This window comes from Musca domestica, unplaced genomic scaffold (assembly GCF_030504385.1).
Source record: "Musca domestica strain aabys unplaced genomic scaffold, Musca_domestica.polishedcontigs.V.1.1 10, whole genome shotgun sequence".
NCBI lineage: Eukaryota > Metazoa > Arthropoda > Insecta > Diptera > Muscidae > Musca > Musca domestica.
In genome coordinates, this window is record NW_026712115.1 from 8,216,381 (window position 1) to 8,233,890 (window position 17,510).

The 17,510-nt window shown below is 35.5% G+C and overlaps 1 protein-coding gene across 4 annotated transcripts in view; it reads right to left on the reverse strand.

The window, feature by feature from the left end:
• Positions 1-5,003: 5,003 nt before the first annotated feature.
• LOC131803981 (LIM domain-containing protein A-like) overlaps positions 5,004-17,510 on the reverse strand; it is a 250,034-nt gene continuing 237,527 nt past the window's right edge. For all 4 annotated transcript variants that reach the window (XM_059126037.1, XM_059126027.1, XM_059126046.1 and 1 more), the window contains 2 exons: positions 14,808-15,818; positions 5,004-6,860 (listed from right to left, as the gene is read on the reverse strand). In XM_059126037.1, the coding sequence (XP_058982020.1) occupies positions 15,377-15,818 (442 nt within the window). In that variant the 3' untranslated portion in view covers positions 5,004-6,860; positions 14,808-15,376. The remainder of the gene's footprint in view (positions 6,861-14,807; positions 15,819-17,510) is intronic.

Here is a 17,510-nt window from a genome sequence, read left to right on the forward strand (position 1 = left end):
GGTACCATTATATGGGGTGGACTTGCACAAACAATTTTCTGTCTTAGGTTGTAGTTTTCATTACGAACTCAAACACCAAATATGAAACAATTCTGGTGAATAATGTCGCTAAAATCATGATAATACCGAATATCGGGAGGTACCGTTATGTGGGGGCTATACGAAAACGTGGACCTACATGGCCCAGTTGCAATACCTAAAGTTCCGCAGGCATAATATACATTTGGGTAAAATTTTATCAATCTGCTTCTATTCGTTCGGAAGCTAGAGTGATTTCCACAGATGGACAGACTGATAGGCGAACAGACGGACGAACTGCTGATCAAGAATATATGCACTTTGTAGGGTCTAAAATGTATACCCTCCATACTATGGTGGAGGGTATAAAAAGAAGGTAAGTTCGGCCGAGCCAAAATTTCAATGCCATCCACCAATTTTAAGGATCTTTACAATTTTCAAAAAAATCCGTCGAAAAATACCACTTAAATGAAAACCGTTATATGGGGAGTTTTGCGAAGACTTGCATATTTTTTTCGTCATAGACTTATTACCGATTCCAAACTTCAAATACGAAATTTGAAACAATTCCGGTGAATAATGTTGCTTATATCATCAAAAATCGAATAAAGGGTCGAATATGTGGGCTATACGTGGATATGTGGACCTGCGTAGACGATTTTCCGTCATAGGTTGTAGTACTCATTACTAGCTTTAAGCACGAAATTTGAAACGATTCCGGTCAAAATGTGGCGAAAATCATCAAAATACCGAATATCGTGAGGTACCGTTATATGAGGGATATACGATATCGTGAACCTATATGGACAATTCTCTTCCAAGGGGTAAAGTACTCAGAATGAACTCCTTGTGTGTGGAAAAATGTAACTAAAATAATGAAAATACCGAAAAGCTGTTGGTACCGTTATATGGGAAATGTATGATATCGTTGAACGATATCCACAATATGTGGACCGAACATCTTCGAACTTGAACCGCCTGCACACAAAAGACTGATCTGTACAATATTTTAGCCTTAATTCGTCCTGACTCTAGAGTGATTACAAAAGACGAACGGACAGAACTATATATTCTTAGAATTTTACGCTGACCAAGAATATATATGCATTTTAGGTCTACAATTGTTATTTCGATGAGTTACAAACGGAATAACGACCTTAATATACCGTCCATACTATGTATGGTGGAGGGTATAAACAAATGTTATGTGGCGGACCATGTATGAATAAATTTATCATGTGTAAGGTAACTATTTTCTATATGTATTGAAATTAGTCTTTCAATTTGTAATTTGCTGGTGAAATCACACATAAATTCACTTTATATACAGAGTGAGATAAAAAAACTGCAAAAAGGTAAAACGCTATAATTTTTACATTTTTATTTTATTTTATTGAATGAAAGCAAAAATTTTCGGAAATAGTATCAAATTTTTGAATAGGTTTAGATTTTTTTTGAATTGATCACCTTTGGAACGAATTATGGCCGTCAAACGGCCAATGAAACCGTCGCACGCTGCTCGAATGTTGCTCTGCGCTATTTTGGCCCTTGCTTGATGTGATCTACACTTTGGTATTTTTCAGTGCCAACCTTGCTTTTCAAAATACTCCACACACAATAGTCCATCGAATTGGTATACAAAGATTTTGGTGGCCATTGTGCGCTGGAAATGAAGCGAGGAACCACATTTTATAACCATTCTTGGATGGCGCGTGTTGAGGGCGATGGTGCTGAGTCCTGTTGGAATGTCCAAGGTCTGCGGCCAAAATGTTTGCGTGTACAAGGCATACACCCTCCAGAATATCTTCGCGATAATATTCGGCATTTATTCTGTTGCCACGGTCGATTAATACGAGAGGAGAGCGACGATCGGCTGTTATGGCAGTCAACACCATCACCATGGCCGGTGCTTGAGTTCTTACGTTGGCCGAAGGTGCATATTTTCAGCTGACCTCTTTGGCAAGTTTACATGATCATTTTGTTTGTTTACGAACTGCTGGACAATGAATGTTTTCTCATCGGACTGAACCAAATTCGGCAGTTTATTACTTTCGGCCAAGCGAAGCTGTTGCGGTGTAAGTTCTTGTACTTTTTGGAATTTGAATGGCTTTACCCCGAGCTTATTTTTCAATATTTGCCGAATGAATTATTGTAATATGTTCAGCTCACGAGCCATTTTTCGGCCACTGCGAAGCGGGTTTCGATCAAGTCGCTTCTTTATTTTTCGAACCATTCTGCTGATGTTGCTATTTTCTTCCGTCCACTTCCTTGACGTCAGGTCGCTACCAATATCACGGTAACAAGCGATGGTACGAGACACAAAAGATTTATTCACATTTAAATGCTGGAGTTCTCTAACGATAGCCACTTGTGGCTTTCCAGCCAAATATAAAGGCATCACACTATCACGCTTGAATTCCATCACTAATAACTTTTTCTCATTTCATTATTTACGCTTGTAAATAATATAATGAACTGTCACTGGAATAATTTTAACAGATGTCGAACGAGTGACTTAGAAATGACTGCAGTCTGAAGTTGGTTGCAGTTTTTTCATCTCACCCTATATATAAAAAATAATTGTTGTTCGTTTGTAATTGAATCAGTTGAGAACAGCTGGACTGACTTGCATAATGGTTTTGACAAACGTTCGTCATACCCCGAGTTAGGTTTTTATAGAAAGAAATTTTGACCACTCCCACTTTAGCGTCCACTATATCGATATATCTAAAATCCTTATATTTACCAATAATGAAAATATCGGTTTGAAAATTATTAAACGATCTCCTCCAATCTCCAACCTCTAATATCTAATTTCGGTTATTTGTAATTACAGTGGAAAGGTTTTACGAAAGAAAATATTTGAAAAGCCTCTACAAAAGTCGCGAAACTGATAAATCGAAAGTTGTTTTTTGATATGGAATTTTGTGTAGAATTATTTCAGTCCGCCATTGAAAATTACTTTTTACATTTTTTATATATGTCGTTATAAGGTAGCCATGCCAAAAATTTAATTTTTGATTAGAAAATACTTCTTAAAGCACTTAACATCTAAACGTACTTTTAAGTTGTGGCTATGCCTAATGCCTAATGGGGAACCAATAGTTAACAGCTATTGCCGGTATAGATTTCACAATACTGAAAATTACAGTTAATACGATAGAAATGTTAACAAAAACAAGCAGAAGGGCGAGATATAGATCTTCCAATCATCATAGGAATATTATGTAAAGGTTTTAGAATACATGAAGTTGATAAAACTAAATACCTTACAATATGGTCTCCTAAAAGTTACGAATTCAAAATTACTTTTGTTTTGGAAAATGTTGCTAAGACCTTTAAATAATACTAACAACTGAGGTTTGAAAATTTAAATAAAAACAAGTAAGCAAAGGCTATAGTCGTGCGGGACCGACCATGTGATACCCTACAACACTACAATTTATTCGAAGTCCGCCTATGTCTAAATCCTTTTTGGAAGATTTCTTTTTTGTAATAATGTCAAATATAATGCCCCTGTCACTAACTCTCTTCTAATGCCAAATTCCGTGTCGATTAGTTTTTAATTGTTATCTATGCAGCGACTATGCATATAATACCTTCAAAACGTAGTTTTGCAGGGTGTAAAAATGTAAAAAAATACAATTTAAAATTGTAAGTCAAATTGAAGAAATCGCATGCCATAAAAAAATGACAAAAATTGAAAAAAAGGAACAAAAGATATTCACCTTATCCGTTTCTGGAAAGAGAACTTTCCGAATTGATGGGAGTTGTGAAAATCGGCCCAGCGGTTCTTGACTTATAAGTAGAACAAATAAGATCTATTCTTTTACATATATATTGTACCTATTTTGCTATATATCCGATTTTTTGGCTATCAGCATCACTTTAATGGTCAGAAGTGACCTTTTAATATATTTGTGATTTGGCTGGCATTAAAAATATTTGCGGTTTTGTGAAAATTTTATTATTTCATTGCATAATAGTTAGGGTCTATTTTACCCACTATAAATTGTCCGATGGCCGCCCAAATTGGTTGACTCTGCCTAGTCCTAAACTCTAACTCCATGTAAATTTCGATTGGTTCATAATTGTGGCTTATAAAGCAACTGCAAAACCAGGAAATTTTTCTGTTTTTGGTCCATTTCAACCCCTAAATATTGTGCAATCATCTCCAAAAACAATAGGGTTCTATTCTGACCCCAATCCCACCTCCATTTTCTATTTCGTGAGGATCGGGCCATAATTGCGACCTGTAGCTTGATTACAAATTAACATGGACAGACGGACGGACGGACATACATAGCTGCATCGACTCATCTCGACGAGATAGTAAGATCCATATATACTTTCCTATGTGGGAAATCAATATTTCGAGGTGTTACATAATTTTTGGCCCAATCAAACCTATACATAGTGTTTTAGGATATAAATATGATATAACCAATACAAAGAGGTACCTGTGGATAGGAAATAAATCATTAAGTGGACCGTTGCTTCAATTTTTTCGACAAAGAATTTATAGCTTCGAAAATTCTATTGAATCCTTCAAAATACCTCAAATAGGCAGGTTATATGGGTAGTTGTGGGTGGCTATGTGTCTATCTACATTGACATTTTTTTGTAATTAATGTTTAATTCAATTTAAAAATTACTTTAGATTCTGAGGACAAAACATCGAAAATAAATATATTGTATATTCAAAATTTCCTCCATTTATCACAAATATTATTATTAGAAATGGGTTGAAATGAATACAACAATAAACCACAAAACCATAAGGAAAACATCAAAATAACATCTACGTTTACGACTTATATTGAGTTCCTAAAATTATGCATTAAATACTAGAACTGTGGGCCAGCAGCGGGTTCGGGGTTAGCTAGTAAGGTATACATATCGTGTAGATCTGCCGGCAAACCCCGATTTCATTGTGTACTTACCGTTTTTAACATAAATCGAAAATCAACCCAAGACATCTATAATTTTTAATGATTTTTGTTTATTTTATTTTTCTCATAAAATATGTTTTGTTTTTTTTAATACACATAGAATGTTTATATATTTTTGTATGTATATATGTAAGGCTAAAATTATATAATGATCAATTAATAATAATACATAAACGACGACTGAAACAGTTGATAATAATAATAATAATTATATTTTATTTTAATTATAATATTTATTTTATGAATTGTTTGTTTTTTTTTTTTTTTGTTTGAAGCATATAAAAATATGCATTGCATGAAGTCTATGTTGCTATAAAAATTAAAGAAAAAAAACTTAAAAACAAAACATAATCTGAATGGAATACATTTATATGGACATGGTAAGTGAGAATTTAAATTATAAGAAAAAATAATTAAATAAAATAATAATGACAAGTTTGTTTGTTGGATGCCTAAAGAGTTTTTTAGTATTTTCTTTTTTTCGTTTTGAAAAACTTTCCTAAGAATGGGGAAATTAATTATTTTCGTTTGCTGTGATTTGATTCAATAGCGCGTTACTTTTAATAGTTAATATTGCAATGATTTCGTTTATATTGCTTTTGTTGTTATTATTAGAAAGAAGTTAATATAGAAATTGTGTGTGTGTGTGATTTTCAATTATATATTATGAGATTATTTGTATTTTATTAATTAATTTGATTTTTTTCTTTTTTGATTATAATTGAATTGAAGTTTCTTGAGATGATAGTCTGTTTGCTGGGTTTCAATTACATTCTACGAAAAGTGGCAGCAATGTGGATGGGGATATACCAAAAATACCAACAAATGACGAACTTTCAGTATGGCCAAATTTCTTAGTTTTCAAAAAGGCTATCAAATTTATCTGGCCATATTTTGGTACACCCTGTGTTTTGTATGGGAAATCGTATTTAATATATGCTCATAATTTAAATTTTCGAAAATAAAATTATCAATTAATTTTGAATGACATACCCCTGAAACTTATGTAACTGTCTATACAAAAAATTAAAAAAAAAAAAAAAAAAAACATATTCACTTAAGCAAATCCTAAAATATTAAAACTTATCTATTTAGCTCAGCATTAAAAAAACAAATTGTTTTTGTTTACTACTCTAACATCTAAGACAATGACAGAATTCCTATACATTCTTTTAGAGTTTTCTGTTTTGCTTTTGTTGTAATAAAAAAAAAAATATTAAAATAAAATCACAATTTTCAAGACTTGATAAATGTTAATGAGAATTCACTTTTTTTTGTTAAGCATTTTTTATGTCGTTTTATTAGCTTTTGTTTTTTTTGCTTTACTTTCATAAGCGAGGAAATCCAACAACTTCTGTGTAAGTCTATTTTTTGTCAGTTTTCATCTACAGACTTAAGACGAAATTGTGATTTCCTCATTTCGTTTGAATTTTTATTTCTTTTTTATTTTTTGTTTTGTTAATTTAACTTTTCCGCTTTTCTCCAATATGAAATATTTTTTCTTAGAGAAATATTTAAATGGATTTTCAATTGCAAGCTTAATAAAAACAAGCTTAATCGCATAATTGTAGTTAGTAATTGTAATGAGGGCATAATGGCTATGAGGGGTGGGTGGCGAGGGAGGGAGGTAAGGGGGATCGCAATCTATATTTATACAGACATACAAATATTATTCGTTATTTATTTTAAATAAAAGGCACATTTACTTTTTTCTTGTTAAAACAAAACAATTAAAGCTTTCATCAATTTGATCTAAGTAATTTTGGAACACAAATCTTGTGGATAATTTAAATTCATGCTTTCGTTCTGATGTTCGGAATTTTAAAATAAAATATTTTTGCTGCTTCCACTGCCAGACTGAGGTTTCCATGGAAATGTTATTCAAAAGATCTGCAAGGGAAGAGAAGAAAATAATACAAAATGTTAATTAACGTGGGTGAAAAGAGAGGACAAGAAATTTATTCTTAAAATTATTTTATGTTTGAATCAGTTTAATTATATTATCGTCGGAAAAGAATTGAATAAAATACAAGTAAAAAATTTGTATTCCCTCCACCATGTGCAACGAATTTGGGAATTTTCAAAAAAAAAAAAATAAAATAAATAAATAAAATCCGTTAAAAATACTCTTAAAATCTTAAAAATACCGAATATAGCCGTTATATTAAGGTTTATACGAAGACGTGGAACTGCATAGGCAAGATTTGTCATAAGCCATTACAATATTCAAATGCGAAACTTGAAAAAAATTGAGCGAATAATGCAGTTAAAATCATCAAAAAAATGTAGGAAAATAATTATGTGGGTGCTATACCAAAACGTGGACCTGCACAGACAATTTTCTGTCATAGGCTGTTGTACCCATTACGAACTTTAAAAACAAAATTTGAAACAATTCCGATGAATAATATCGCTAAAATCATCAAACTAACGAATATCGGAGGGAACCGTTATATGGAGGCTATACGAAGACATGGACCTGTACAGACAATTTTCTGTTTTTGACTATAGTATCCATTACGAACTTTAAATACCAAAGTTGAAACAATTCCGATGAATAATGAAATCATCAATTACCGAATACCGGGAGTTGTCGTTATATGGGGGTTATACCAAAACGTGGACCTACATTTTCAATACCAAAAGTCCTGCAAACATAATATACATTTGAGTGAAATTTCATGAACCTACTTGATTTCGTTCGGAAACTAGAGTCCGTAAGGTTACGAAAACTTCTAAAATGGTATCAAACTTCTAAAATTGTACCATTTGGTATTATGTGAACGGATAGTCCTAAAAACTTGAAATTTGGAATGACAATCAAGTAATGAGGATGTAAGGAGGTTACGGTCGATGTAAGGAGGTTGTTTTGGAAGTGTGTACTCAAATATACGAGCATTACAAGCCGGTACTACCTCTAGTATAATTTCAATTTGGAGGAACGGTTTGAGTTGGAATCCTGAAATTTGAAATTGACATTAATGGGGGAGTGTAGAATTGTGATATGGAGGTAGCTTTCGAAATTTGCACTTATGTGCTGAAATTTGGGTCGAATCCTGCATTTACTATGGGAAATTCGTACTTATTTGGAAATTCGTACTTATTTGTACAAAACGGTACTAAATTTGGTACAATTAGGATTGGGTGAACCTATGGAGCGGGAGTCCAGAAATTTTGAATTATTTGTGGAAATAAGAGTACAAAAAGTAATAAATGGTAAAAAATTTTGTATCAATTGTACGGATAGAGTTAGATTTCTGAATTTTGATGTTGGGGTCAGAATTAGTGTGTAGTGTTGAGATATGGAGGGGATTTTGAACATTGCAACCGTAGATGTACGAAAGGTACAATATGGTACTAAAATTTGGAGTGTAGTTATAAAGTTATATATGTATAACTATATATATATATATATATATATATATATATATATATATATATATATATATATATATATTTAAAAATGGTACCATTTTGTATTACGTGAACGAATAAATCTATAAATTTGAAATTTGCTATGAGAATCAAGATTTGGAAAGTAAATTTGATATATGAAGGTGATTTTGGAAATGTGTACTAAGTGTGCGAACTGTGCTAAATGGTACTAAATTTCTGTTTGGCTTATAGTGAACGGATGTAGCTGGAATTTTGAAATTTTATATTGGGGTCCCAGGTGGTTTGTTTGTCAGTACGAATAGTACTAAATAGTACTATGTGTGGTACTATTTGGCATTTAGGTAACATATAGTGCTTGAAATCGGAAAATTTGTATTAGGACCGTCGCCGAAAGTACCAAATGGTGCTAAATTTCACAAACTAAAATTCTGAAATTTAATATTTAGATTACTATTGGTATCTGAGGTTGAGATTTGGAGGTGGTTTTGCAAATAAGTACTATAATTAGTCGAAAAGTACTAAATGGTAATAATTTTGGATCAGTTTTGGTGTCTACACAATTTTGATTAAAACATTTTACCAAACTGAACAAATTGCGCATTTTGAGTAGTAAAAAAAATTCGAACTGGTGAAACGAATCTAGAATTTTCAGGTGTACTTTTCGCTGACGAAGTAGCGGCCACTTGCTCGATTCTTTATAACAAAATAAGTTAATTATAACCCAACAAACATGTCTTTATTCCTGAAATTCAGACATTTAACAAATTTTAAAGGATTTTATTTGATCCGACCAAACTTAGCTTAGTTATTTATCCATTTATTTAAAATTTTGGATAATACTATCAAGTCTCAACTAGTAGAAAGTCTACAAAGGTTTCAACAAATCGATTCACATCTAGCTATACCTCCTTTTCAAGTTTATGATAATCTCCCTCATCAATAGACTTGTATTCTGACCTGAACGATGGCGCGATTACAAATAAGCATGGACAGACAGACACACAAAGCAATGTCCATATATAATATCGTGGGTCTTGGGTTATTTTTTCTCGGTGTTACAAACTTTTTGGCCCAATCAAAATTATAATTCCCTCAAAACATAATGTTGTAGGGTATACTAATCTTGGAAAACATCGAGCCGAACTTAACATTATAATCCAGAATAGAATCCTATTTCCAAGTACTAAGTTATCCCAATTATTTTATATAAAAAAGCGAAAATTCCAGAAAATTCTGGCTCTCTCACACAAATAGGATTTCTGTTACCATATCTTGACCGCCTTGGGAAAGTCTATCGCTACAAAATTTATGTTTTTTATAACACATGGAGCTTTTGATTTAGCTATACTTTAAAATTTTTCAAATGTCATAGGGGATAACATAACTACCATTGTCCGTTTTCCGCTCTTCCATTTAGTGCGTTCAAAATTATCCTTGCAAAATTAATCCCAACATTCCAGTATATACCCTTCCCCCTCAAATCCCTGAACATGATTTATTTCCCAGTTCCGCCATCTGAAATCTTTGAGAATGACTTGAAAAATGTTAAATATTTATTTCCTTTTCGACACATAATAAAACGGCTCAATTAGGGGAGATGGGAATAAAGTAAAACAAAAGACCTAAGACACGAACTTCATTTTCATTTCTTTGAAAAATTAAAGTAATTTCTTTCTCGACTCCATTTACTTTGCCACGGTACGAGGAAGTATTCTTCATTTGCTAGAGTTTATCTTATTGTTGTAGTTGTTGTTGCTGTTTTTCTGGTGACTTCAAAACAAACTGCAGCAACAACAGCAACGACAACAACATTGCTAATATGTTAACATTTGCCATTCCATGCGATCGTTGCATCCCACCATCAACAACTCAAGTCAACTCAACTCAACCAACCAACTAGCCAAACCGACATTCAGTCAGTTGTGGAAGTGCAAGAATAAAAATAGAAACAAAATTAATGGCAAAGCATCTCAACTCATTTGCGTTCTGTTCGAAAAAAGGAAAAACAAATAGAAAATCGGGACAATGAGACACGATTCAATTTGCAAAAAAAAAAATGTTCAATTTCAATATTCTTCTTCGTCGCAAGTCTTTTACTTTTCCGCAATGAGTTGGTGTGAGTGAGTTCGATTTACTTTTGTGTCATTTTATTTATATACTGACTCTGCGAATCGTGAAGAAGTAAATAATTGATAGCCGTGCAAATGTGAAACAAGTATGAGGTCTTATTTCCCAATGTAAATATGAGAAGAATTCTTAGTGAGGTTTTAATTTTTAGTGTTGTTGTGGGAATTTTGGGAAAGTTTAATATTTATCTGAAAAAGCAACTGGCTAAGCATATAATTGTTATCTCAATTGCAGATTCCAACGGAGAGCTTTATATCAAATTTCGGGATTTCAGCAATAGCCATATCTTAAGCACATACACCAATAGTTACATCTATATCAAATTTCAGAATTGTATCTATATCCCTCCACCAGATACCAAATATAGAACTATTCAGCACTTTCTTTATATTTATAGAACACCACCTCCATATTACAATTGCAAATACAAACAGAGTCCTCAATGGCTGCTGTTTCCTTCCTCCTAATACAGCGATGCTACTTGGAAACGGATCCAACCGGTTTCGAAATGCAATTTGCCCCCACGAGCTTGAAGATAGTCCTGGCCATCCGTATCAATAGTTAGCTTGATAACCGGGCCACCCCTCAGTGCTTGAACTGGCGATACACCAGTTGTCTGTTCTAAGGTTGGGGTTTTGTTTGCCGAGTATCGTCAGAATGCGTGCCGGATCCACCGATGGTGGTGGCACCTACGCTGTCAATACTTTACGGCAGGGGATCTCTTTCAAGGATACAACCGCCAAGTTGCACCCTTTCGAAAGCTCGTAAGCCAGCTACTGAGGTGACCAGAAATTCTTTACATTCCTCGTTTTCACAGCAGATGACTTTCACGCCCTTGTAAAGGATTGTGCTGCCAAACTGCAACCTCTTTGGATCTCCTTCACCCACAAAGACCAGTTCCCTCAGACGATCTTCGATGAGCAGCCATAGACTCTCGGTGATTTTACCTTCTGGTTCAGCTTTATTGATGACCGCTACTCGAAGATTGTCTGGGTGGATGGTCTGGGATACTTCCTCTTCCGTCCTGTTTGGCTTGCCGATTGTGGGTTGACCGCTTCCTTGTGGCTCTTTACAGGCTCTGAGCTTGTAGGGGCTACCGGAGTCGGTTGGGTTACAATATGTCTTCTTGGCCTCCGGGTGCGATTCCTCCGTAGACCGACCTCTCTTCAACACTCAGCGTGAAGGGCTCTGCCTTCCTTGCCTTACTTCTCCTGCGCTTCTTGGCAGGAGGATGTGACTCAGCGGAGTCAGCATCCACCTCCGCCGTAGGAGCGGCTATCGGAGTAGTCGCATTGTCAGTGATGGGTTTGCTGACCACCACAGGGTCCTCAACGATAACAGATGATAGGAAAGCTAGAGCAACCTGATCAAGAAAGCAACTCGGTAGTTGCGGGTGGTTCTTTTGGAACTTTTTGGCTACCCTGAGGTTTATCTTGATCAGGATACTCTCTCTCTCTCTCCCTCTCAGTAATCTGTGTGAGGTCCCGGCCGATAAATTTCTTACAGAACTTTAGCGACCTTTTGTAACCCGTTTTGTTTTCGCCTCTTTCGGGTCGGAGGCTTGAGGCATCCGAAACGGCCGACGAAGATCCCTCCTCTTGTTGAGATTTCGCACAAGCCTCATGGCTAGCGTTCTCTATGTCTTTTTGAAGTGCCTCTCCTCTTCCAGACAAGGGAATGACAGTGATATCAAGTTCCTCATCAGAAAGGGGTGATTCATTTCCAGAGGAAACACTCTTCTGACTGAGTCTCAGTGTCTTAGTCTTCTCTAGGAGGGCAGATAATTGTTCACTCTGCTGGTGAATACGGTCATGGATAACGTCACTGTAAGTCTGGATCGTATCGTCCCCTCCCGAATTTATACTCGTGTCCTTTGAACGGTCCTGGGTGGTTGCATTGGTAGTTGTTGGGGTTTTTAGGTTTGTTTTATTGAAATTTTTCTTATACATATAAATCTCGGACTTTGGAGGAGACGAGGTTCGCCATGGCACAACCTCCCTACCATGGTAAGGACTTGGCATCTAAGCCTGCTACTCACTGCGGCGCCCAGGGGCAACCGTTCGCACATAGTCGGTACCATGGCTGCAAACCGAGGAACACTGATGGGCACGGTTTACGTAACACCACAGCATTAGGCAGTTTTTTATCTCGGTAGACCAACACCGATCGCTGGTTATTTAGAGGGGCCAGCTATTCGCCCGTCGAACCAAGGATCACGGGCACTCGGATATTTGTTCCGTGACTCTCTCCCTGGTACCGCTGAGCTGTCCGCGACTGCTTATTTAATTCGCAGCTACCGAGAATATCTATTAGGCGTTTCACTATCCGCAACCTGTGGACGCGTCCGGTAGCATACAGCTATGCTTCCGCAAACGGACCTTTGGTACATCCATTGTACACTCCATCATTTCAAAATTTAAGAGCTCTAGAGGTTCGTCAAATATTTAATACATTTTAGTACTTTTCGTACCCTTCCAGTACGAATTTCCGAAATCCCAGCCTGATGTGACACCTTCGGACCAAGGGTGACTCTTTCAAGATTCTAGCTTCAGTCGTGTCGTCTGTCGTTGATGTCAATAACTTTGCTATTTTATTAACTTATATAGTATAAATTTATAACGGTTTGGTTCTATCCGTTTTCTCAATACAAGTGGCGAAATATTTGGGACCATTTAGTGATTTTCTTATATTCATCGCACGATTTTCCAAAAATTTATTCGCAAAGGGAAAGGGGACTCTCAACAAATCAACACATCACATGTCTAGCTTGTAGTACATGCCTTTAGTACATGACACGTTTCGTACGGGGCTATACCAAAACCTACACGACCCATTTTCAATACCAAAAGTCCTGTAGACAAAATATACATTTGAGTAAAATTTTATCAACTACTTAATTTCGTTCGGAAGCTAGAGTGATTTCCACAGACGGATAGACGCACATCGCTAAATCGACATAGAATTTTATTCTGATCATGAATATATATTTTTATGGGGTCTAGAATGTATATTTCGAGGTGTTACAAACGGAATGACAAACATATTATACCCTCCATACTATGGTGGAGGGTATGAAAGTAAAGGTAATCATCTATGCCAATGACCACCGGTGGCAGAATTTTAAACACCTTCCAACTACTTCAGATCTGATGTAAAGTGTACCAGCTATCAACTTTGTCCATAACAGTGGTTTAGGAGTAAACCCTGCTAAGAACGAACTAGCATTATTATTAGTAATGGGAGTCCCAAAAAGGACGCAATTTTTAAATTGGGCGCCATTCCCTTCATATCCTCATTCTATCTACTTTACGATTTAATAAAGTATCACAATTTTTTTAATCAGGGCTGTCATAGAAACCAATTTTGTCACTATTGGTTATTAAAAATTGCCCAGTGGTTGGGACTACCTTTAGGTGTAAGTGATAGTTTGTGATTACGAGTACATATCCAACTGTAGTCACAAAATCTCAGTAATACCTGATAGGTAGCGATGTCATATTCACTAAATGGTGCTTGTAGCGTTATTTAGACATATAGATATATATTCTCGAATCAAGAAGGCAGTCGAAATGTTATGAGAACTTGAACAATAGTATAAGGGCTATCTAAGGGCTATTGAGTCTCCTGTGAAGCTGATATCCAGTGTCGCACACTGTGGAATTTCCCCCTTCCTTGTCCGAGTATCGAAGTGACTTTGACTGACATGTATATAAGTCTTGGATGGCGCTATTGAAAATGCCCCTACCCTCTGCAAAAACCTCTCAATATGAGAATATGAGACAACGATTTATTCTCTCCCAATGTCTTGTAGGTCATAAACATCGGATATTTTTTGTAGTATTACTGTCATATTTTTATGTGTTCTCACATAAAACACTCATTTAATTTTATAATATTTTTTCATTTATATTATTCTTTTTTACCTCTCTCCCTCGCTAAGAATAAAATAGGCTTCAACAAAATGCCAATAAAGATCGCGCATAAAGAAAGAACAAGCGCGATTTAAATATGTTCGCCATTATAATTTAATGATGGGTAATAATTCATAGATCAAAATCAACACCTCTGTAGTTTTTGTTGTTGCTATGTTTTTTCCGTTAACGATGACGACAATAACAGCAACAACAAAAAGTTTATTGGTAGTTTAGTTTATTGGCTGGGGCCCAGCAGCACCACCACATGGGGCCGATAGAAGATGATTCACTTCTCCTAGGAATCTTGGGGTTTTTGTTCGTTCCTAATCTCTGGCCGTCATTAGTTTGGTGTTGCTGTTGTTGTTTGAGTTTTCAGTTAAATGCTTGCAAATTTACTCACCTTATAAATATGCACTGAAGTAATTCCTTCCTTCCTTGCTTCGTTCATTTATTCTGTTTTCTGCGAACACTTAGACACTGATGTTTTCAAAAATGCTGGTGTTGATGTTGTGGTGCTGGTGCTGGTTGGCGCTGTTAATGATGGCAGTATTTGGTAGAATAACAAAAGCACAAGAATATGAAGAATAGGAAGAGGGGTAGGTCAAAGAATTAGAAGTATTTCTAGATGCTACAGCGGGGTTAGGCTAAACGATGATGGCGATGATGACAATGATGAGGTGGTGGTAAAGCTCCAAAGCTGAGGCTAATAATGGTGATCTGTTGTAACGATGAGTAGGCGTTATAGGCCCGTATGCTGGGATTGGGTCGTTGTTGTTTGCCCATTTTATTTCCATCGTTTTGTTTTTCTCTCGTTTTGGGTTAATGAACAGGCCAACAGCGAACCTTATGATGACAAACGTACTCCCAGCAATGCCTGATTGACAGTTTTTTTGTTTTGTTTTCAAGCTAAAATTCTAAACATTGCCGACATGCAATTGCAATATATCTGTCGCCGCCGTCGCCGTCTGACTACAAGTACAGTGTCGCCTGCTGACGATGGTCGAAGTGATGAATGTAGAGTTTCTTTTTGGACTTTTCTTTGGATGGCCTTAGATCCCAGACTAAATTCGATAAACTACGAGGCCTCGACAGACGTCTCGTCTTCTTTTCGGGCAATTTATTGGAGTCGCCCGAGGTGCGTCCACCGCTGCGCGATGAATCGAGGGTGCCTTCACGCGGATTGTGGGGGTGTGAGGAGTGCAGCATACCCGTCAGACCGCCAGTTGTACTGGAGCTTTTACTCAAGGGCAGCGGTGCTGGATGGCAGTTGATGTTGTTGTTGCTGTTGCTACTACATTTAAGTACTAGATCGGGTGGTGCGACTATGGATTGACCTTTGGGATTGGTTGAGATCGGCGGTGAAATGGAGGTGCTATCGGGTGTCAATTGCAGACTACTGAGACTTTTGTAACTAAAAAAAAAACAAAATAAAATAAAATTATTTAAAATATAATGCATGATTTGTGATAGGAAAAATATATGTGATTTTCTGTCGGTTCGGTCTGTTGAAAATGTGATAGAAGTATTCAGTATTGGTCTACTATTTGACGTAAGTTCAATACCGCACATAATATCCTAAACTTATTACAAGGAAATCTAAAAATTTCCCTTTGTATTACCAGTAGACTACAAAGTAATATTTTATAGAAAATATATGAGTAACAGTGGTCGCCAAGGTTGTAAATCCAAGGTTGTAAATTCGATACTTAATTCTTAATATCAGCAAACAAAATGTTCGTAACCAAGGCAAACAAAAATAAACAGAAGCCCATGACCACAGAATTGCTTCTTGTTTCACGTGAAATGACCTTTTAATATAATGGGTTATAGGTTACTTAGAAATTTGACATGTTTTCGATCAATTTGGGGGAATACTGGCTTTAGGATTTTAAACATTCTACGCAGATGCTTAAACACGATGTGGTTGCAATTTATAATTTTAGATGGTGCATGGAAATTTTTTCAACTAAAGGTCCAGCCGTTGGAGTTGTTATCAATTATTGCTATTTTGAGGGTCCTAGCCATAGTGTCCAACTGCATATTAAGTTCGTAATGGCCATTTCACAAGTTTTGGCATAATTTTCAAGAAATTTAACGGATTTTAACCTATAATTCAAATTTTTTCATTGAAGATCCTCTTTTATAGAAAAAATTCTTCCAACTATGGCATATATCTGAAATATATTCTATAGATCTGTAGATTATCTTTTATGGGCCTAATATTTTAATTCGATATAAAGACATTTTATTTCTAGAATATTAGACATTTTAGATCGATTTTTTATATTGGATATCTAAAGAAGTGTTCGATCTATTTTAGAGGGTCATACATATAAGATAGAATGTCTCTGTGAGGTCACAAAGGTACGAACGCTTAACGAAAGTTCTACTAATTGCAGAAAGTTCCATGAAATGTCTCCCGGTTGAAGAATATCCCAAAAGAGTCCCTGACTAAAATCCCTACAAAATATATTTCATTTATATAAAACTTACGCAGAAAAGTCCTCCGAATTATCCGAAAAATTTTCATAAATATTGAGACATTTGAATTATTTTCACGTGGGAAATTTCTATAACGTATAACGTTTATAGAAAGTCCCTATGTGTCGAATGCTTCCTTTGGAGCTATAACAAGTAAAAAAGTAGTAAGTTCGGCTGGGACGAACTTTGAATACCCTCGACTATTTGGAAGAAATTTGCAAATTTTCAAAAAAAGAAACAGTAAAGAAAGTCTTAAAGTCGGGCGGGCCGACTTTATGATAATCTACATCACTTTGCTAATTTAGTAGAGCTCCGCATAACAATTAAAAGTTTTTATGGGAGAATTCCATCACACACGCTATGATTATAATTATAATTTAAAGTTCAAAGGACTAAATATGCCGAAGCATTTGTGTCTTTTAAATTCAGACATGTATTGCCCATTTGGTGCACAATTAATTTGAAATCGGATAAAGATATATATATGGGAGCTATATCCAAATCGGAACCGATCTCGATAAAATTTGGCAAATGTATTTCTAAGCTGTATTTGATATATTTGCCCAAATGTTGTTGTTACAGAGTGCATATTACGGCTGCGGAAGACAAAGATAACAAATCG